The sequence below is a fragment of the Hyla sarda genome, chromosome 1 (assembly GCF_029499605.1).
Source record: "Hyla sarda isolate aHylSar1 chromosome 1, aHylSar1.hap1, whole genome shotgun sequence".
In the NCBI taxonomy this organism is placed as follows: domain Eukaryota; kingdom Metazoa; phylum Chordata; class Amphibia; order Anura; family Hylidae; genus Hyla; species Hyla sarda.
Window position 1 is genome coordinate 289,386,057 of NC_079189.1, and position 22,887 is coordinate 289,408,943.

General features: G+C 41.4%; 1 protein-coding gene across 1 annotated transcript in view; it reads right to left on the reverse strand.

The window, feature by feature from the left end:
* Positions 1 to 22,580, reverse strand: part of PLK5 (polo like kinase 5 (inactive)) — a 37,090-nt gene extending 14,510 nt beyond the window's left edge. Inside the window, exons 1-10 of the mRNA XM_056516544.1 lie at positions 22,418 to 22,580; positions 21,810 to 21,917; positions 21,440 to 21,556; positions 16,558 to 16,687; positions 9,519 to 9,606; positions 9,341 to 9,436; positions 9,039 to 9,237; positions 8,818 to 8,956; positions 5,826 to 5,911; positions 1,372 to 1,468 (exon numbers count right to left, since the gene is read on the reverse strand). Coding sequence (XP_056372519.1) covers positions 1,372 to 1,468; positions 5,826 to 5,911; positions 8,818 to 8,956; positions 9,039 to 9,237; positions 9,341 to 9,436; positions 9,519 to 9,606; positions 16,558 to 16,687; positions 21,440 to 21,556; positions 21,810 to 21,917; positions 22,418 to 22,516 — 1,159 coding nt within the window. The 5' untranslated portion in view covers positions 22,517 to 22,580. The remainder of the gene's footprint in view (positions 1 to 1,371; positions 1,469 to 5,825; positions 5,912 to 8,817; positions 8,957 to 9,038; positions 9,238 to 9,340; positions 9,437 to 9,518; positions 9,607 to 16,557; positions 16,688 to 21,439; positions 21,557 to 21,809; positions 21,918 to 22,417) is intronic.
* Between the last annotated feature and the right edge of the window lie 307 nt (positions 22,581 to 22,887).

A 22,887-nucleotide genomic window follows, 5' to 3' on the forward strand; every position in this document is an offset into this window, starting at 1 on the left:
ACTATGTAACCGATACAACGTATAGATCCTTGTATTAGGTGATACCTTCTGTCTGCAAAAAACCTTTAGGACCAAACTCATCCGTGCAATTGAATGTGTTACATAGAAAGTCTACAGTAGAAAGTCATTTGTATCTGGATGTTACTAGAAAGCTGGTCATGCATATAACTAGAAGACAGGCTTTGGGGGCGATAGTGAGAAATTTGGACAGTGTAAACTTATGACAAATAACATGTTATTTGATAATCTGGTGCAGCTTTAGACTGTCTAGTCTATGTTTGTACATTCTATTAGTTGGCTTAGTTTTAGGCCAAAACAGTGTGCCCTTTTTTAACTAAAACCATGCCCACTTTAGGTAGGCCATACCATGGTAGATCACAATCAATGAGCGTGGGGCAAATGAATCTAAAACATATTGAAAATGTGGTGGATGTCACGTCAGCCAGTTGCTTTTGAGCAAGTGGCACCAGATTTTGGCACAGGCAGTTTTGATTATCTTCCATATGGTATGTGGACATCTAGAAGCAAGTAGAGTCATATATGTGTTCGAGAACTCCAAAACATTTCCAACACAACTGTTATGGTTTGCCCATGATTGAACAATGTTTACTAAGAAGAATTCTTAAAATAAAAAAGCTAAGAATGTGCTCATTAAAAACCATGGAATTATATAGCACTGTCATGCACGGTTTGACAACATTGGTTTTATCATTACTATCCCAGATAACAACTATATGGGGGAAATGGACAAAAAAGCTATACCACTGTGACGAGAGCGCACAATAATTTACAGAAAAGAACAATGGAGGAGATTCATCCAAACTTCTACTGAGGAAAAGTTATAGCAACCAATCAGGTCGCTTCTTTCATTTTTGAAAGAGCCTTTGAGAAATAAAAGAAGCAATCTGATTGGTTGTTATTGGCAATTGGTCAACTTTTCCTTAGCACAGATCTTGATGAATCTCTCCCATTGGGGCAGATTTACTATAGAAAATGCACTAGAATTTTTGCACAATTTATTATGCTGTTTAGATACTTTTTACACAGCACCTGTTAAAGGGGCATCGCTTCGACAAAGGGGTCATAGTTTAAAATGTTCCACCATGTGCCAAAGTTGCTTCAGAATTCTGGCACAAGATTCTGCTGCAATTTAGAGAACAAATCTATGACATACACTTAGATTGGTTAGTCAACAGATGTACAACATTTATCAATTAACCTTAGCCACTTTGATTAATCTGTCGCATTCTTAGACTGTGAAGTTTATACTGTTTTACAATTAGACAATTTAAGTACATCTGCCCCATTGTGCCTGTTAACTATAAACCTAAACCATGTTAAGATTGTCCAGTTGGTAAAATTGAAGCTCACTCTGGGAGGCCGACCTGCTCCTGTGGCTCATTCTTCCTTTCATTAGAATGTTCAGAGATTCATCACATGCTCTTACTGTTTCTTCTCCTTTTTCATCCTGTCAATGAAGGAATCAGACGTTCACTCCATAAATTATGAAGTGTATATGGTTTACAGCTACTGTATGGCTAAATTTCCACTTGGTTTTTTTCTGCAGTTTTCGGCACTGCAGTTTTTGAGCCAAAGTCAGAAGTGGATCCATAATGGAGGAGAAGTGTAAGTCCTTCCTTTATATGTCCTATTTCTTTTGAGTACATTTCTGGCTTTGGCTCAAAAACTGCAGCGGCAGATCTCCAAAAACTGTGGATATAAAACTAAGTGGAAAGTTAGCCTATTCCTTATCATACTCAGGCAAGCAACTAAAGTGATTGCAGCGAAGGCTCACATCTCCTCTGACACATATACTATTATTTATCATCCCTGGACTGTTTACAGTCTGCAGTATGCCTTTATTGCTTGGTTCTTAAAGGGGTACTCTGCTTAGGCTGTCGGCATAGAAAAAAAAATTCCTGAACTTCCCTTCTGCCACTCCCCAATGCCTTTAGTATCTCTGCCCCATCCTTCAAAGCAGTCCTCTTACTGGTTGCCATGCCACACAGCAGCACACCTAACTGCTGCCCACCAATGTCCCACCTTGCCCAGGCAGACTGGTGCTGAGGCTCAATGCACACTGCTTCTTAACCAATCACTGGCGAGATGGGATATTGCTGAGGCCAGCGATTAGCTGAACTGCAGTTTGATGCGTTTACCAAACCAACCAGGAAGAGGAGAATGAGGTAGCAATACTGAAGGCACCGGGTGAGTCCATGGGTTTATTTTTGTGTGTAACCTTGTGTTCTGATATCACTTTGTACATTTGAACATCACAATATGCTAACATTTTTGATAACTTCGTGTGTCATCACTTTGACTAATATACACCTTTATGTTGTTTTGCTCTGCAATATACAATACTGTCTGCAATATCTCTTACCTATGACATTACCTTTAATCCAAGGCTACCTTGGATTAAAGGTAATGTCATAGGTATCCTAAACTTGCTGACCCATTTCTATAGTATAAATAACGTATGAAGATAAATCTTTCAAGAAAACAAACCAGTACTATTTCAATGAACGAATCATCATAATATCGCAAGACAATATTCCATAGCATTACTGCTCTTACTGTAAAGAATCCCCATCTAAGATGTTGGTGAAACCTATTTGCTTGTAGATGTAGTGGATGCACCCTTAGCAACTGAATTGCTTCAATTACATTAACGTAGTCTAAGGTGATCGGAGGTTCTCAACCCCAAATGCAGTTGTGCACCTACGCTGGAGTGGAGGACCTGAATTGCTTCCAAGATGTCTTTTTCCAAGCTGAATAATTCCTGTATGATGATTCCTTCTGTTAATAGTCCACCAGTCCACCCATTCCTTTAACCCCTTAAGGACACATGACGTACTGGAACGTCATGTGTCCACTCCCGATCTATAACGCGGGGCCACGGCGTGGCCCCGCGTCATAGCGGTTCGGGCCCGGCCTCTAACAACGGCCGGGACCCGTGGCTAATAGCGCGCGGCATTGATCGCTGTGCCGCGCGCTATTAACCCTTTAGACGCGGCGTTCAAAGTTGAACGCCGCGTCTAAAGTGAAACCGAAAGCATGCCGGCTAGCTCAGTGGGCTGTTCGGGATAGCCGCGGTGAAATCGCGGCATCCCGAACAGCTGACAGGACAGCGGGAGGGCCCCTACCTGCCTCCTCGCTGTCCGATCGCCGAATGACTGCTCAGTGCCTGAGATCCAGGCATGAGCAGTCATGCGGCAGAATCATCGATCACTGGTTTCTTATGAGAAACCAGTGATCAATGTAAAAGATCAGTGTGTGCAGTGTTATAGGTCCCTATGGGACCTATAACACTGCAAAAAAAAGTGCAAAAAAAAAGTGAATAAACATCATTTAACCCCTTCCCTATTAAAAGTTTGAATCACCCCCCTTTTCCCATAAAAGAAAAAACACAGTGTAAATAAAAATAAAAATAAACATAAATGGTATCGCCGCGTGCGGAAATGTCCGAATTATAAAAATATATCGTTAATTAAACCGCTCGGTCAATGGCGTGCGCGCAAAAAAATTCCAAAGTCCAAAATAGTGCATTTTTGGTCACTTTTTATATCATGAAAAAATGAATAAAAAGCGATCAATAAGTCCTATCAATGCAAAAATGATACCGTTAAAAACTTCAGATCACGGCGCAAAAAATGAGCCCTCATACCGCCCCATACACGGAAAAATAAAAAAGTTATAGGGGTCAGAAGATGACAATTTTAAACGTATAAATTTTTCTGCATGAAGTTATGATTTTTTCCAGAAGTGCGACAAATTCAAACCTGTATAAGTAGGGTATCATTTTAATCATATGGACCTACAGAATAAAGGTAAGGTGTCATTTTTACCGAAAAATGTACTACATAGAAACGGAAGCCCCCAAAAGTTACAAAATGGCGTTTTTTTTTTCAATTTTGTCTCACAATGATTTTTTTTCCCGTTTCACCGTAGATTTTTGGGCACAATGACTGACGTCATTACAAAGTAGAATTGGTGGTGCAAAAAATAAGCCATCATATGGATTTTTAGGTGCAAAATTGAAAGAGTTATGATTTTTTAAAGGCAAGGAGCAAAAAACGAAAATGCAAAAACGGAAAAACCCCCGGTCCTTAAGGGGTTAATTACAATTACTTTGAGCGCCCTTCCCTGTTTTCACCACTGTTCAGTTTTGTACACCTACATTTCTTTAGATGCACCCCATGATTTAATTTGTCTTGCCAGCAACTTCCTGGTACTGCCCACTACTATCCAGAACTCTCCTTCAGTGGCGGTCATGCAGTGTTTTACTATTAAATACATATTACAGTGCTCACTGGAATCAATGTGATTATATCTCTGTACAGTGTCCATGCTACTATACACAACAGACCAAAGTATATGAATAACAGTTAATCAATTCTTTATTAGTACAAAAACATATATAAAAATATCATAAAATACATGTAATAGGAGAGGTATGTCGGATACACAGACAAGAAAATGGTGAGTGTTTGCTAATCACATAATGATAGCAATATTATACACATGGCAGCAAGGTGCAGTTAGAGGACTCAAGCCTGCATAGTAATATAACAATATTTCAAGATGTATAGTATAAAAATATGTACAAAGTAACATAAGAATAAATAAGAAGAAAGATGATATGCACCCTGCCTGGACACCTCACCTTGACCCCGAACGCGTTTTCACACTCGCTTCCTCAGGGGGCGTGGAAACGCGTTCGGGGTCAAGGTGAGGTGTCCAGGCAGGGTGCAAATCATCTTTCTTCTTGTTTATTCTTATGTTACTTTGTACATATTTTTATACTATACATCTTGAAATATTGTTATATTACTATGCAGGCTTGAGTCCTCTAACTGCACCTTGCTGCCATGTGTATAATATTGCTATCATTATGTGATTAGCAAACACTCACCATTTTCTTGTCTGTGTATCCGACATACCTCTCCTATTACATGTATTTTATGATATTTTTATATATGTTTTTGTACTAATAAATAATTGATTAACTGTTATTCATATACTTTGGTCTGTTGTGTTTGGTAGCATGTGTGAAGGGTGACCACTGTATAGCTTTTTCTCAGATTGTTGTAGTAATTTGGTGTACCATCTGTACAGTATCCCTCAAGTTACTATATTAATTGGTTCCAGGACGACCATTATATGTTGAAACCATTGTATGTTGAGACCATATCTCCATGGAAACCTGGTAATTGGTTCCCGAGCCCCCAAAATTTCATCCAAAAATAGGAAAAAATAAGAATTAAAGAAAAATAAGTATATAACTAAGACAGATAAAGCAAGTCCTTACATATAAAAGTAAGAAAGAGCTGCTGGAATCTGTAAATCACTGTCTATGTAAAGGATAGGAGCTTCTTCAGGGTCCTGTACAGAGCAAACAGTGTCCCACAAAAGTAAAATGGTGCCGCCCCCACCTAGTGTCCAAAGGAGTAAAGAGTACTACTGTAGGAAGGTGCTATTAGACAGACATTGCATGCCCCTCAGTAATACAAATGTTTTTCCAGTGAAATGTCTATTCTGGTCAGTTCTTCCAGCCATTGACTGTCTACAGCATTATATCTTGAGCACAATTTCAAGTTACAATGGTCCAGAAAAGACCATTGTATGATAAAAATATTAATACTGTACCCTGAGGCCATTGTAAATAAAGAGACCACTGTACTTCGTAAGATGGTATTTTATTAGGAGCTTTATCCAAGGTTTATTATTATTCAGTGCCCTTATTGTGTGCACCACTGAAGGGAGCCATGGTAAAGGGCTTTTAGTTAGTGACCCAGAACTTTAAATTAGACCTCTATTCATACCTGATACATGTTATCTGTACTCAGTGATACTAAGCTCTCTGTAGGCATGACCATGGAGTCCTTGTGCCCCTCAGCTTCAGCAAAGTCTGAAGAAATATAAAAATACATTAAATGTATAACATGTAATGACTATCATATTTAACTGTGTAGAATATCTTTCTTAAAGGGGTATTCCAGCTTTAGACATTTTATCCCCTATCCAAAGGATAGGGGATAAGATGTCTGATCGCGGGGGGGGGGGGGGGGGCCCGGAGAGCCCCCCGCGATCAGATATCTTATCCCCTATACTTTGGGATATTATGTGTGGGGCTGCGTCTCCAGGCTCCACACGCCACACCCCCCTCGTGATGTCACGTCACACCCCTCCATTCATGTCTATGGCCTTTACGCCCTCTCTCATAGACATGAATGGAGGGGGCGTGACGTGACATCACTAGAGGGGCATGGTGTTACATCATGTCTCCAGTCCTGAAAACTCCTGGTTTCCGAGCCTGGAGGCACAGCTCCGCACATAATGCGGGTGCCGCAGGGAGATCGCGGGGGTCCCCACCGGCGGGCCCCCCTACGATCAGACATCTTATCCCCTATCCTTTGGATAGGGGATATAATGTCTAAAGCCGAAATACCCCTTTAATTTGCATTTACAACATATTTGTATAACATAGAAATGATAACAATGATTAATGTTATGAGGTAGTTACAGAACTGTATCATTGAACTACAGCTTAAAGGAAACATGGTATAGCTTTCATATTGCCTGAAGAACAAGTCATTGGGGCAGTTCATAGTGGCTTTTGACTGCCCTGAAGGCCTTAAAAGGATAGGGGATAAGATGTCTGATCCGGGGGTCCAGCAATCTCCGGGCTGGCAGCGGGGGCATCCGGAACACGAAAGATTGGAGCTTCCGTGATGGTGACGTCACACTACACCTGTTTCCTTCATGTCTATGGGAGGGCAGCCGTCATGCCACCTCCAATAGACATGAATGGAAGGGGCTTGGCGGCTGTAGTTGCCAGTCACCCGGCACGGAGTGGAGTTCGATGACCGGGGTGCCGCGCCAGAGATCGTGGGGGTCCCCAGCGGCAGAACTCCCGCGATTAGACATCGTATCCCCTATCCTTTGGATAGGGGATAAGATGTTTTTTTTGCCAGAGTTCCTCTTTAACTCATTGATTTCTCCCTATACCTAAACAGGGAGAGATCTAGAAATTAAGACAGGTGGGGCTGGGAGAAGCTGCACAGAAATGCCCTGATAATTTGTGGTTCAGGCAGCATGAAACGGATGACAGGTTTCCTTTAAAGGGGTTATTTAGGATAAGAAAAGTATAGGTGCTTCAGCACCACCCTTGTACTCAGTTTGTATGTGGTATTGCAGCTTAGTTTCATTGAAGTGCATTGAGCAATGATGTAATACTACACACAACCTTGAGGACAGGAGTGATGATTTTTAAAAGGAACGTTTTTATGTTTTTCTAATCCTGGATAATGCTCTTAATGCAGGAAAGAAATGTCTGCAAGTGGCATAGTACATGCAGGGGAGTAGCTATAGGGGGGGGGGGGCAGAGGGTGCAGTCGCAGCAGGGCCCTGGTGCCCAAGGGGGCCATAAAGCACATCTGCCCAATCAGAGACCAGTATTAGATATTGGCACATGGTTTCAAGTTATGCCTCTGTGTAAATGGGAGGCTAGCCAGAATTATGATATTTAGTTATTTATTTACTTGATTATCTACTTAATTTCTTACTTACAATTGATACAGAATTACCTGTAAGGGTATGTAAGGGTACGACTGGTTTCATACATTTCTGCAACTGTCCCATTCATGTGAATGGGGTTTTTAACATGCTGCAGATACAGTGCCATTCAGATGTGATGATCATATTTTAAGTTGCAGGAATGTGTGTAGTTGAGTGTAGTCTGGTTACATTATTGCGTTATCTTTCCAATGTGTAACTTCTACTATGGTGGCCTTCCCTTGCTAAACCACTGCTAAAAGCCACATTATAAGATAACATAGCAAGGAGAGATAATAAAAGAAGACATAGACTGCGCCACAACTGCATAAAGGCTTCTGGTGACTATGGGGGGTATTTATCAATTTTGCCTGTTGACAGTTTCTTTTTACCCTTTTTTTTTCACTTTGGTTTTCGTGGACATGCACCAAATTTATCATTTGGTGCAAGTTGTTAGTAATTTTGGTGCAAATGTTGAAATCAGTTGTTCACAGCGCCATTTACACAGAACTTACCACCACAGAGGACGGCGTATTTTACCCTGTAGAGCGGCCATTTCGGAGTCCCTCCTGCAGTATATCCGCAAGCGACATGAGTTATTTTCTATTGTGGGGTTTATAGTCACCTTGTGAAATGGATTTTATTTTCAACTTGGGTAGTTTTTTTTTGGTTACTTTAGTGGAGTGGTCTTCAACCTGCGGACCTCCAGATGTTGCAAAACTACAATTCCCAGCATGCCCGGACAGCGCTGGGAGTTGTAGTTTTGCAACATCTGGAGGTCCGCAGGTTGGAGACCACTGCTTTAGTGCTTACCTTTCCTTAACCTGTGTGGCCATGTCCAATGCTGGCTCAACGGAGGGTGAAGGTCCCTCAGAGACAACTATGTCGCAGGATAGTATTGAGCAGCCCTTTTCAATGTATTTTGATGCCTTTACATTTTCTGACATTGCTAAGTGTGTTTTCCATGTGCAAAATTTCTTGGCGGGGATTTGCGCCAAGAAAAAAAAAACCCCTAAAGGCCCAAAATTGCACCAAAGACCGATTGGCGCAAATGATGAATTACTGACTAAAGTTAAAATCACACACAGGACCGTGTGATTTTGATAAAGTTGTAAAAATGACAGTGGAGAAAATGCGCCAAACTTTGGCGCAAAAAGACACTGCGCCAAAGCATTGCGCCAAAGTTAAGTTAAAAAAAAACACATAAATCCTTTGATAAATACCCCCCAATGTTTTTGGACATTTCTAATAGTTCTATACCTGAGCAGATGGACTTATGGAAGACACCTCTGTACAGTACTTTGGCTGCTTTTCTAAAGAATCGGGTAAGGTTGAGGGAAAAGGAGAACGTGGGAGCGGTGTGGCATGTAGCCGAGGATAGTTTCCCAGGTGTAAATCCCTGAAAATGAGAAAAGAATAATAAGATAATGGAGTTCCCTCGGCTTCACATCTTCTGTCATATACACGTCATTGTTCCCTACCTGGGTGAAGAATTCATGTGTTAGGATGTCCTCTATACAAGGCCTACTACTAGGACAGCTTGCAAGTACAGAGATGATCAGTCTCCTGGCATAGAGGGACATGTAAGACGGCATGGGGAAGAAGCCTTCACGAATGAAGTAATACATCTCCTTTTGTGAGCGAGCTCTGAAAGGGGAGTATCCGGTAAGCATTGTGTACCTAAATATGAAGGAAAAAGGGGTACAGTAAGATTACAAGACATCATTCCAGTAATTGTAAGAATAAAAGCCCAATATGAATAAGCAATTGAAAGTTTTCTTACATTATGCATCCAAGAGCCCAGATGTCTGATTTAAAAGAGTGACCATCCTTGGCCAGCACCTCTGGAGCTAGGTAGTTTGGGGTACCACATATGACGCTGCCATAAAAAGGACACCAGTCAGACAATGGAGAGAGAAGTTCACAATCCAGCAGTCATAGTGTATGAAATCTGCCCTTACCCTGGGACTTTTTCACACTGCTCCACAGAAGTTGCCAATCCCAGGTCCCCAATTTTCACAACCATGTTCTTGGCAATGAAAAAATTACCTAAAATGACAAATCCTTAATAATGAGACTGGATCCCTCCCTTCTAGATAATGCATACGCTGATATATCAATGGGATCTGTATTAACACAGGATGCTGCGGCCACTTTGGTAAAATTCTGGAGTTCTTTTCTGTCTGATCACAGTGCTCTCTGCTGACACCTCTGTCCATGTCAGGAACTGTCTAGAGTACAAGTAACTTCCCATAGCAAACCTCTCCTGGTCTGGACAGTTCCTAATATGGACAAAGGTGTCAGCAGAGAGCACTGTGGTCAGACTGAAAAGAACTTCAGAAAAAAATACAACTTCCTGTGGGGCATACAGCAGCTGATAAGTACTGGACGGATTAAGATTTTTAAATAGAATTAATTTACAAATCTGTTTAACTTTCTGGCACCAGTTGGTAGTCCAGTGCTGAAAAACCTATCCCCCATCCTATGGATAGGGGATAAGTTTCAGATCGCGGGGGGTCCAACCGCTGGGGCCCCCTGCGATCTCCTGTACGGAGCCCCAGCTAGCTGGCCAGATAGAGGGTGTCGACCCCCGCACGAAGCGGCGGCCGACACGCCCCCTCAATACATCGCTATGGCAGAGCCGGAGATTGCCAAAGGCAGCGCTCTGGCTCTGCCATAGAGTTGTATTGAGAGGGCGTGTCAGCCGCGACTTCGTGCGGTGGTCATCAAGCCCCCTTCCCGTTGGCTGCCAGGGCGGTTGGACCCCCCGTGATCTGAAACTTATTCCCTATCCTTAGGATAGGGGATACATTTCTCAGCACTGGATATCTCCTTTCGGCATGATAGTAAAATGCCTGAGTTGATGCCTGAATTGATCCAGTTGTTCTCAAGTGAGGACTCCATACTGGTCTAGATGCCACATAAGGGAAGGTGTCTTGCAGCAGTTTCCTATCTGGCTCTAAAACTTTGGTAGCACAAAATGGTGGGAAAGTGAACCCAGCTATAATAAACCTTATAATAAATGTATGTAACTTTCTGGCACCAGTTGATTTATTTTTAAAAAATTATTGTTTTCCACCAGAGCACCCCTTTAAGTCAGTCTGCTTCTTGAATGTAGCTAGTTTTTTTTTTTTCTTTTCTACAGTCTAACCAGTTTAGGCAATGTTCCACATTTTATCAGTGGGTTGTTGCTGGCAAAGTTTAGATCAGGGCTTCTCAGTCTTTTCTGTAGAGACTTCACCAGAAGAAAGTGGTTGTCCTTGGATCTTACAATAGGTCCATAGTCTAGGCCACTTAAAAAAAAAAAATCACAAAATTTCTGCAAAATGCTGAAAAAAGGGCAATTATGTTGCCAAACCATTTGAGTGCAACTATTGGATGGCCTGTGCAGCATACAATTTCCTCTCCAATATTACTGCCCTGCTCAGTCCCACCACACCAATTGCTTCCATTTCTCAGTGGAGAGCAGGACTAGATATGTTTGGTCTAAACAAGGTTTTTATTCACTCAAAAACTGAAACACAAAGTACATAAAAAGGTTGCATAACTTTTCTTATTATAATGATTTTGCGCTACGCATGGTGAACCCCTGGCTGCTCAGTGAACTTGCTCTGCAGACTGGATATTATTAGAAAAGATGACGTGTTTCTCTAAAGCACCAACTATATGCAACTATGTAACGGTGTCTGGGTTATATATTTGTATCTAGTAACATTTCTGACATGTCTGGAGGAGAGCACAAAGGGGTAGAGGTTCACCCAAGGGGTACATGGAGGATGAGCCACTTCATTTCTATTTATAAGAAGGGTTTATTTTCAGTACATCCTCTCAGTTACTTTTATTTAAAGTAACACTATCATCAACATTGTGTATAATTTATATTGCTGGTTAAACATAGCGGTAACAGACATGCCATTATGACCTAAGACATACTCCGCTTCTCTGCTATTTCCCCCATTCATCGTCTAAACGTAATCATTTATTCTAAGGTTTATTTTACACTAATTATTAAAGGTCACAAACTAAAGTCAAAAGGAAACTGATAAATATCCGACTACAAAAGCCAGTGTCTAATTATATTGCATATGCACTAAAGATCATAATTGTTCTAGTCATTTCGGATAATCTGAAATCTTTTTTGTAGGGTCTTTCTATGAATCATGTTGAAAGGGGTTATATGGCAGGGGGTGGTGGTAAGGGGACATATGGGGGGGGGGGGGGGAGGGGGTTGTGAGCTATCTCACCTCCAGCACTCTAGTAGTGCCCCCAGTGTCCTGCTCTAATTCCCGTTGTGATCCTCTTCCTGCTTTCTTGGCCAAATCATCACTATGCCGCTCAAGGAATCACTGCCTATGATGTCCCTCCTCAGCTGGTGATTGGCTGAGCGGCAGCGTGACATATTGGGCCTGGGTCTTCTTCCTGGTGTCGGGTCCCAGTGTGTCATACTGCCACTTAGTCAATCACTGGCTGTAATTGTAATTACTGTGACAGCCAGTAATTCTCTGAGCTGCAGCGTGACATATTGGGACCAGATGCTTTGCGGATGAGGATTGGACTGTAAATGCTGATGATTGCCAAATACTACAAGGCTATGTTCACATGGCGGAATGTCTGGACGGAGAATGTCTGTGCAGACATTCTGCAAATTGCGGGTCACTGACATAATATGCCGGCATTAGGACCGCACAGGAATGCGCCATCTCATAGGCGGCTATGCATTCCGTGCGGACTCCGCACAAAGAATGAATTTATTCATTCTTTGGGTGGACACGGAAAATGGAATTTCTGTGTTGGAAACATCTGGTATGGAAATTCTGCAGTGTGTACAGAGCAGCAGAATCCCGCTAAATTCCACTGCAGCGGAATCTGACATGTGAACATGGCCTAATTGGGAGGAGATATCTTCAATTTAACTCTACTCTAGTAAACTCATTAGAGATCCAGAGCTATGATGACTCCCTTAGTGCCATCATGGATGTAGCTAAAGCTGTAGTAACTGCAGCCTCTGCTATGGCACCTAAAGGCTAATGTGCTACACACCAATGAAGGAACAGTATGACTCAGGAGAAGGAATTCTTTCTGCTGGCACTAGTCACTAGGAGGAGCTCCTTTACAAATGAGTCAAAGCTATTAAGCTAGTATTAACCTCATTCAAACGCAAACTGTATATCTCATAACAAGGGGGTTTTAATTTGCTCTTAAATATGGTCTTGTAATTAAAGCTGAACAACTTCTAGCAGAATGCTTCTTCACATAGAGTGGCATGGCCATTGCGTTCATTACAGTTCTTAGGTACATAAGTACATTTGTCCAGAAATGCGACTCCCCCATGCCTGTGTTACTTCATACAGGTCAACATTTATCTTTCACTACTACCCAGAAGGCCAATTCTCTTTCTCCACTACCCAGAAGGCCAATTCTCTTTCCCCACTACCCAGAAGGCCAATTCTCTTTCTCCACTACCCAGAAGGCCAATTCTCTTTCCCCACTACCCAGAAGGCCAATTCTCTTTCTCCACTACCCAGAAGGCCAATTCTCTTTCCCCACTACCCAGAAGGCCAATTCTCTTTCCCCACTACCCAGAAGGCTAATTCTCTTTCTCCACTACCCAGAAGGCCAATTCTCTTTCTCCACTACCCAGAAGGCCAATTCTCTTTCACTACTACCCAGAAGGCCAATTCTCTTTCCCCACTACCCAGAAGGCCAATTCTCTTTCCCCACTACCCAGAAGGCCAATTCTCTTTCCCCACTACCCAGAAGGCCAATTCTCTTTCTCCACTACCCAGAAGGCCAATTCTCTTTCTCCACTACCCAGAAGGCCAATTCTCTTTCTCCACTACCCAGAAGGCCAATTCTCTTTCTCCACTACCCAGAAGGCCAATTCTCTTTCTCCACTACCCAGAAGGCCAATTCTCTTTCCCCACTACCCAGAAGGCCAATTCTCTTTCTCCACTACCCAGAAGGCCAATTCTCTTTCTCCACTACCCAGAAGGCTAATTCTCTTTCCCCACTACCCAGAAGGCCAATTCTCTTTCCCCACTACCCAGAAGGCCAATTCTCTTTCACTACTACCCAGAAGGCCAATTCTCTTTCCCCACTACCCAGAAGGCCAATTCTCTTTCCCCACTACCCAGAAGGCCAATTCTCTTTCCCCACTACCCAGAAGGCCAATTCTCTTTCCCCACTACCCAGAAGGCCAATTCTCTTTCTCCACTACCCAGAAGGCCAATTCTCTTTCTCCACTACCCAGAAGGCCAATTCTCTTTCCCCACTACCCAGAAGGCCAATTCTCTTTCACTACTACCCAGAAGGCCAATTCTCTTTCTCCACTACCCAGAAGGCCAATTCTCTTTCTCCACTACCCAGAAGGCCAATTCTCTTTCCCCACTACCCAGAAGGCCAATTCTCTTTCTCCACTACCCAGAAGGCCAATTCTCTTTCTCCACTACCCAGAAGGCTAATTCTCTTTCCCCACTACCCAGAAGGCCAATTCTCTTTCCCCACTACCCAGAAGGCCAATTCTCTTTCTCCACTACCCAGAAGGCCAATTCTCTTTCCCCACTACCCAGAAGGCCAATTCTCTTTCTCCACTACCCAGAAGGCCAATTCTCTTTCTCCACTACCCAGAAGGCTAATTCTCTTTCCCCACTACCCAGAAGGCCAATTCTCTTTCCCCACTACCCAGAAGGCCAATTCTCTTTCTCCACTACCCAGAAGGCCAATTCTCTTTCTCCACTACCCAGAAGGCCAATTCTCTTTCTCCACTACCCAAAGGCCAATTCTCTTTCTCCACTACCCAGAAGGCCAATTCTCTTTCTCCACTACCCAGAAGGCTAACTTTCTTTCTCTTGGTACCACTAGACCTTATTAAAGGGGTACTCTGGTGGAAAACTATTATTATTATTATTTTCTTTTTTCAAATCAACTGGTGCCAAAAAGTTAAACAGGTTTGTACATGACTTCTATATAAAAATCTTAATCCTTCCAATACTTATCAACTGCTGTATGTTCCAGAGGAAGTTGTATGGTTCTTTATGTCTGACCTCTGCTTTTGCTGACACCTCTGTACATGTCTCTCAGGTGTAAATTTTAAGTGACAGGCAGCTATTTCCAAAGGATACAGTCCATGAGAATACACATGTCATCCCCCTTACAATTTGTATCTAGTGAGTTCGACCAAGTGGTAGAGGCAACAAGAATTTTGCTATTTTACCACAATGAATCCTGTATTTGTTAATCAAGTAAAATACGTTATGTGTCTACCCGAAGTACTACAGTTAAAGGAGATGTCCGGTGCTCACTTTTCTTATTTTATCCATTCCGGGCTGAAAAATAAAAGAAAACAAATTTTCTTTTGCCTGCCTAGGCTCCCCCGGTGCTTCGGTACAGGTGTTCGGTCCCCGGGCTGTATTCTTCTTACTTCCTGTTAGCCCGGCACGTCACATGGAGCTTCAACCTATCACTGGCCGCAGTGATGTCCCTCCTCGGCCAGTGATAGACTGAAGCTCCGTGTGACGTGCCTGGCTAACGGGAAGTAAGAAGAATACAGCCCGGGGACCGAACACCTGTACCAGAGCACCGGGGGAGCCTAGGCATGCAAGAGAAAACGTATTTTCTTTTTTTTGCAGCCCGGAACGGATACAATAAGAAAAGTGAGCACTCTGTTCTGTGCCTGTTCACAGTCTCCTGATAGACCTATAATAAAAGGCTGCAATGTATTCCACTGTAAAGGCAGTGGTTTACACTGTATACAATGTATTCCACTGTAAAGGCAGAGGTTTACATATGATATGACTTGGTTAGTGTAGCAATTTTAGAAAAGCTAGATCTGGCGTTAAAGGGTACCTCTTATCAAAAAAACTTTTGATATATTATAGATTAATGTATGCAGAATAACTTTACAATTGTATGTTATTAAAAAATATGCTTCTTTCTATTTAATTTTCCACTTTGAAGAAATGACCACTAGGGGTCTCCCTACCAGTCCTGGCAGCAAGCATTTCTGACTCCTGCTAGTCCTAAACACTACGAGCTGCCAGTCTGCTTTGTTCACAAAGGAGAACACTCAGAGCTGCCAGCCTGCTTTGTTCACAGCCTGTTTGGCTGTGAACAAAGCAGGCTTGCAGCTCTGAGTGTTTAGGACTCCAGCATGAGTCAGAAATGCTTGCCGACAGGACTGATCGGGAAAAATACAATAGAAAGAAGCATATTTTTCATTAACATGCTATTGGAAAGTTATTCAACATTCATTAATCTAAAATATATCAAAAGTTTATTTGATGAGAGGTACCCTTTAAGTGAAAGCTTCTGGTGACTGCCATTCTCTAGGGCAGTGGTCTTCAACCTGCGGACCTCCAGATGTTGCAAAACTACAATTCCCAGCATGCCCGGACAGCCATTGGCTGTCTGGGCATGCTGGGAGTTGTAGTTTTGAAACATCTGGAGGTCCGCAGGTTGAAGACCACTGCTCTAGGGAATGATGAAGCTGGGAGTGAGCGGAGCAGCGTATAAACAGCTAGAAGTATGACATGCCAATTGTAGAGACTAAGATGTATAAAGATGGGGATTATGTGGGTAGATCTAAGTTTTATTACATGTAGAGTATGTTAAGAAGTTCCAGGTTTAGAATGTCTGTGTGTGGAATGTTCTATTTCTGGGGCCAGACTGTGACTAAATATTCTAGAGAGATACTATGTGACCTTTTGGACGTTACAAAATAAATGCAAGCTTCCATGAACTAAATACAGTGAAACCTCTTTGAGACGAAAATTGAGAAATTGCACAAAAATACGCTCTTCTAGGGGAGAGATCTTCTCGAAGAATGTATAATAAATGAGAAACTGAAAATTTTCCACCGCAAATACAGTCTGGGTAAGGAGATGTCTTCTCACAGGGCAGTCTCTTGTAGGGTTCACTGTATGTCTCTAGTGTTACACAATGACATGGGTTGTAGGTGACATGGAAAGGGGCACAGATGGTTTAAAGTGACACGTTACTCACTCAGCTTCAGATCCCGGTGGATAATCCCTTGCTGGTGCAAGAACTGAACCCCTTGTAAAATCTGCTTCATATAGTATCGCACCTCAGGCTCTGTCAGCAGTTTCCGAACCCTTAAGATGTGAGCAACTGACTGCAGAAGAAATGCAAACAAAAGTTACCCCTAATAAGAAAATATTCTTAAGTAGACATGGAAAACTTTTTTGTTAAAATGAACTAGTGCCAGAAAGTTAAACAGATTTGTAAATTACTTCAATTAAAAAATATTTATCCTTACAGTACTTATTAGCAGTTGTATGCTACAGAGGAAATTATTTGCTTTCTGAATTTCTTTTTTTTGTCTTGTCTCTGCTGACACCTCTGTCCATGTCAGGAACTGTCCAGAGTAGCATAGGTTTGCTATGAGGATTTTCTTCTGCTCTGGGCAGTTCCTGATACATGCATCAGGTGTTAGCAGAGAGCACTGTGGACAAGACAAAAAAGAAATTCAAAAAGAAAAGAATTTCCTCTGTAGCATACAGCTGCTAATAAGTACTGGAAGGATAAAGATTTTTTAATAGAAGTAATTTACATATCTGTTTAACTTCCTGGCAACAGTTGATTTAAAAATAAAACATTTCCACCGGAGTACCCCTTTAAAGAAGGAGTACATATCTAGGATACGTTCATACTACATGATATATACATGGACACAAAGCTCAACATTCAATAGTAGCTATATGGGGGATATGATGATTCTGGCACAGTTTTCTTCTGGCTTTTTCGACTATCAGTAGTTATTGTACAAATTATAGATGGAATACTGGTGTAATACTTATGGTATTTCATTCGTAATACAAACATTTTATGGAGATATATTTATACACTCATGTAAAACAGGCCTTAGCGTACGTTCATGCAACCTTGCTTTGTCCAGCAAAACATCAAAAAGGGATGCTGCTGTATACTGCAGTTCACAGACAATGGGCCAATGGGCCAAGCATATTCAACTACACTCTTTTATTTAGGTGCAGCAGAATCCCATTACTGTCAATGGGATTCCGCTGCACAGTGAGCACAACGAAATTTCAGCGGTGGAGCTTTCTGCCTCTCAAATTTTTCAGCCAAAAGGATGAACTCCGTCATTCTTTTGGCACAATACTGCGCAAAATACACTGCAGTCTGGGGGGACTAGCAATGTCTGCCCTCATAATCTCAAATTGGATTATTTCAGGCCAGAGATTCCATTATGTGAACCCAGCCTAAGTGTGTGTTCACAGATTAAAGGGGTACTCCGGTGGAAACCTTTTTTTTTTTTTAATCAACTGATGCCAGAAAGTTAAACAGATTTGTAAAATACTTCTATAAAAAAAAAAATCTTAATCCTTCCAGTACTTATTAGCTGCTGAATACTACAGAGGAAATTATTTTCTTTTTGGAACACAGTGCTCTCTGCTGACATCATGACCACAGTGCTCTCTGCTGACATCTCTGTCCATAGAAGTAATTTACAAATCTGTTTAACTTTCTGGCACCAGTTGATAAAAAAAAGAAATAAAAAAAAAAAAAGTTTTCCATCGGAGTACCCCTTTTAATGTTTTTAATATCAATTATTGACTAAAGAACCATGAACAGATCACATATGGAGGACACATAACAGAGACATAACTGAGACTTCTCCACTTTTCAGATTCATTCCAGGCTTTGTATTTAATAATTGCAATAAAAAACCTGAATATGCGAAAACAACCTTACCCCTTCCCTTATTCTTGTCCTTCCTTTCTTCAGTCTCTTTTTTTTTTTGCTTTTTCCTTAAGACGTCCCTTCCTTATCTTCATTAGTTAATCTATGTACTTATTACTATGATTTACTGAAAAGAGCCTTATGCAAATACCAGCTTATAATTTCCACACCCTTGTTTAAAGAGGTATTCCAGGAATTTTTTTCATTTGACTGTGCTACAGGGGCTGTAAAGTTAGTGCAGTTTATAATATAGTGTCTGTACCTGTGTGTGATAGTGGTCTCGCAATTCTTCTGTGATTTTTGCCCCAAAGTTTATTTTTAACAGCATACAAAATGACTGTCGTCCCAGGTTGCAGTGCGGCCCAAGACATTACATCACTAGTCAGGTGATTAGAATGAGACTCCAATGGGTGGAGTGACCGCTGGGTGGAAGGGTGATCATTCTGCAAGTAATTGTAATTTTGCAACAGCTGGAGGCACCCTGGTCAGAAAACACTGGTCTGTTGCATTGACGGGATCACAGGTATGTTTCAATGGGTGAGTGGCTGATGGTGGGAGAAAAGTGACCTCACACTTAGAAACAAGGAATCATGGGACTTGTAGTTCAAGGGAGGGAACTCCAACAGGAACTAGCCAGTTCCCAAAAAGATAGCCACGGTGTTCTGGTAATCTCACAACATAGCCATTTATCCCCAAGACAAGCGCAGATCCTTCCTAAGCATGTCCATTACTGTCTGGCAGGTAAGTACTAAAATCACCTTATGGTGGATAACCTCTTTAACCTTTCTGTTATAGAGATCGCTTGTCTTAATGCTATGCTTAAGACATCAGTTGCAGCTTGGTAATTTCTCTTTAATACCTTAGAGGAATGATTCTTCTTTTTCTATTGGCATTGTTTTATTTTATATTGTTGTAAGAAAAATATTTCAATACAAAAAGAAGTTAAAACTAAAATGAATACATTAACAGCCATACCTACATCATATCTTTTTTTAACCCTTTTTTTCACACTTGTGGCTATTTTGTTTTTTGATGTATTTTTTTTATTTTTTTTTTGCATTGGCAGTTTTTGGCGTAGTGACATTTTTGTTCTTGATTTTGTGGAGTTATTCCTCTCATAGACTTTTAACGTCAGTTCACACAATGGAATTTACGCCCAGAATTCAATAGATAGGATTCTGCTGCACTGTTCACACGGCAGAAATTCAAATTCCAGTGTCGGCAGAAAGAATAGACATGTCTATTCTTTCTGTGGAGTTCGCACGGAAATGCATTGCCATCTATTACAGAACATGCTGGCGATCCATTGCCAGTGCAATGTCCGAAACACCAGAATAAATACATGTGTACATGTATGTGGAATAATTTTCTGGCTTTCCCCCCCTAATTCTTTAATAGAAATCCTTGAATCACATGATGGAACAATCACATGACTTCTAATGAGAAAAACACAGAGGAAAATGCTACATAAACACCAATAACAATAAACGCTATTTTGGGGAAAAACAAGGGGGGCAGTTTTTCGTGGCATTGTGTCTGTCAAAGCATTGTGATTATCAGACCAGTAAGGGGAATGTCATCAAAATTATACATGTTACATAGAGATCAGCATTGTCAGAAATGTCTTCTAGCAGCTTATTGCACTTTTCTTATGGCAGTAAACATGCACACTCACTTGATTTGAGAATTCGTGTTGACGAGGAGTCATGGGAGTTAGTTGTGGACTAAACAAATGTTAGTCCAACAACTATCATATGTCTATGGCCAACTTTATCACTAACATATTAATAGTGTATTGCTATCTCATATGGAGTCTTTGGTGGGATTATTTATGCTGTGGACACTGCATGTATAGTAGATACTACTGGTTTCTAACCTATTGCCAAAAACCAGGGGTCTGCATGGGTCTGAAAAAAACTTGATTTAGTTCTGTGTGTCAGTAATATATAATAAACATACCACAAATAATATAAAGTACAGATAATAATGCACTTGACAGTTAACAATAACTGTGGCTACCAATAGAGTGCACCGATAGAGAGCAAATACCATTTTTTTTATTATTTATTTCTGTGCTATCATATTCTATTAGAATTGTGGCTGTGATTTTTTTTTAACTGGCAATGCATTCTGAGATGGCGTAGTTGTTCCTTTTATATACAGTACAGACCAAAAGCTTGGACACACCTTCTCATTCAAAGAGTTTTCTTTATTTTCATGACTATGAAAATTGTAGATTCACACTGAAGGCATCAAAACTATGAAGTAACACATGTGGAATTATATACATAACAAAAAAGTGTGAAACAACTGAAAATATGTCATATTCTAGGTTCTTCAAAGTAGCCACCTTTTGCTTTGATTACGGCTTTGCACACTCTTGGCATTCTCTTGTTGGCATTCTCTTGTTGAGCTTCAAGAGGTAGTCACCTGAAATGGTTTTCACTTCACAGGTGTGATGGTGTGGAGGAGGAGGTGTGATGGTGTGGGGGTGCTTTGCTGGTGACACTGTTGGGGATTTATTCACAATTGAAAGCATACTGAACCAGCATGGCTACCACAGCATCTTGCAGCGGCATGCTATTCCATCCGGTTTCCGTTTAGTTGGACCATCATTTATTTTTCAACAGAACAATGGCCCCAAACACACCTCCAGGCTGTGTAAGGGCTATTTGACCAAGAAGGAGAGTGATGGGGTGCTGTGCCAGATGACCTGGCCTCCACAGTCACCAGACCTGAACCCAATCGAGATGGTTTGGGGTGAGCTGGACCGCAGAGTGAAGGCAAAAAGGGCCAACAAGTGCTAAGCATCTCTGGGAACTTCTTCAAGACTGTTGGAAGACCATTTCAGGTAACTACCTCTTGAAGCTCATCAAGAGAATGAGTGTGCAAAGCAGTAATCAAAGCAAAAGGTGGCTACTTTGAAGAACCTAGAATATGACATATTTTCAGTTGTTTCACACTTTTTTGTTTTGTATATAATTCCACATGTGTTACTTCATAGTTTTAATGCCTTCAGTGTGAATCTACAATTTTCATAGTCATGAAAATAAAGAAAACTTAGAATGAGAAGGTGTGTCCAAACTTTTGGTCTGTACTGTAAATACATGATATCTTACAGCCCCTCTAACTAAACACTACTGTATTATAAGGCTTCGCGAACCTTGTTTCTGCAGTACTCCATCACCAAGTACTTATACTTCTGGTCTTGAAAATGATGGTAAAATCTCACAATATTTCTATGCTTCAGTTGGCTGTGGAGTTCAATTTCTTTTTCAACCTGAAAGAAATATAAAAAAAAATGTGCTGACCAGACAAAAGCACAGACAATGCAGACAGCCGGTGATGCATCTCTGAAATACAGTTCTTGGGTTTTTAAACATAGACAGGTATGGTTTAAGTGTATCTTGTGCAATGGCTAGAAAAGAGATATGGAGGAACTGCCTAACGAGAGCAAAACAGCAGACTTCTGCAATGCCATGCAGACATCAATGGCTATGAAGTAGTTAACGTCTGCAAACATTAGTCCTTACCCCTCCTCTTTGCTGTATCATGGTTTTTCTGGTGTGAGAGATCATCTTCACTGCAAAAACTTGGCTGCTGGACACATCTGTACATTTGTAGCACCTGCCAAAAGCCCCCTGAGAAGACATGAAATAACATTAGCGCAGTCAATGGTGACACATGCCAGTCCAGACCTGACATTAGCCAGGTGACACACCACAGAGGCATCCCATAGCAGCCACTGACTTCCTTCCAGAACCTGATTGTCAGCTGAGCTGCTCTTCTCAAGCCATTATTAACATTTTACGGCAAATCTGTCATCTTATGACAGATTAACCCTTCAGGGCTTTCCAAAGACTGTCACATAACTAACATCTAAAATAAGAAATAACCGTAAGAAATGGGGTTTAAAACCAAATCTTAAGATTCTATAAAGAACCTCAGAGGAGACAGGAGGAAATATAGCAATAGGAAGATACAGGTAATTCACCCCAAATAACCAATACATATCCAATACACTGAAGAAACACAGACTTTTTACATAGACATTTATATAACAGTAACTATATACTAATAATGAATGCAACATTGCTATATTCATGCAACTTATTATAAGGTTGCCAATGGACACACTTACCTTTCCCAGGAGCTTCCCTCTCTTGTACAATCTCCCAGATTCTGGATCTTGGATTAGATAGTGTGATCTCTCAGACTGCACATCGCCTGGAACCTCCATGTCTTGATCATTTCCAGCCAAGAAAACCCCTAGCAGGCTCCCAAATCACAAGCACAGGACGATCATCCAGCACCAAGAGCTCACCCATTGGAGGAGCTGGGCTGGGACAGAGCACTCAAGAGATGGGAGGAGGAGAAGAGCAGAGGGAGGAGGAGGAGGTGACAGAGAGAGAAGACAGGAGGAGGACAAGTGTACAACAACAAGGCAGCAGCACCCAGCACTGCCAAAACAAAGTAGCATTCAGATTCTTATGTGTCTGCTTTGTGTGTGTGTGTGTGTATATATATATATAGATTAGTTAGGAGTAGCCGTATTAGTCCAGTGATGCAAAAAGCAAAATCATCGGTAGTTGCAGTATCTTGTAATACTTT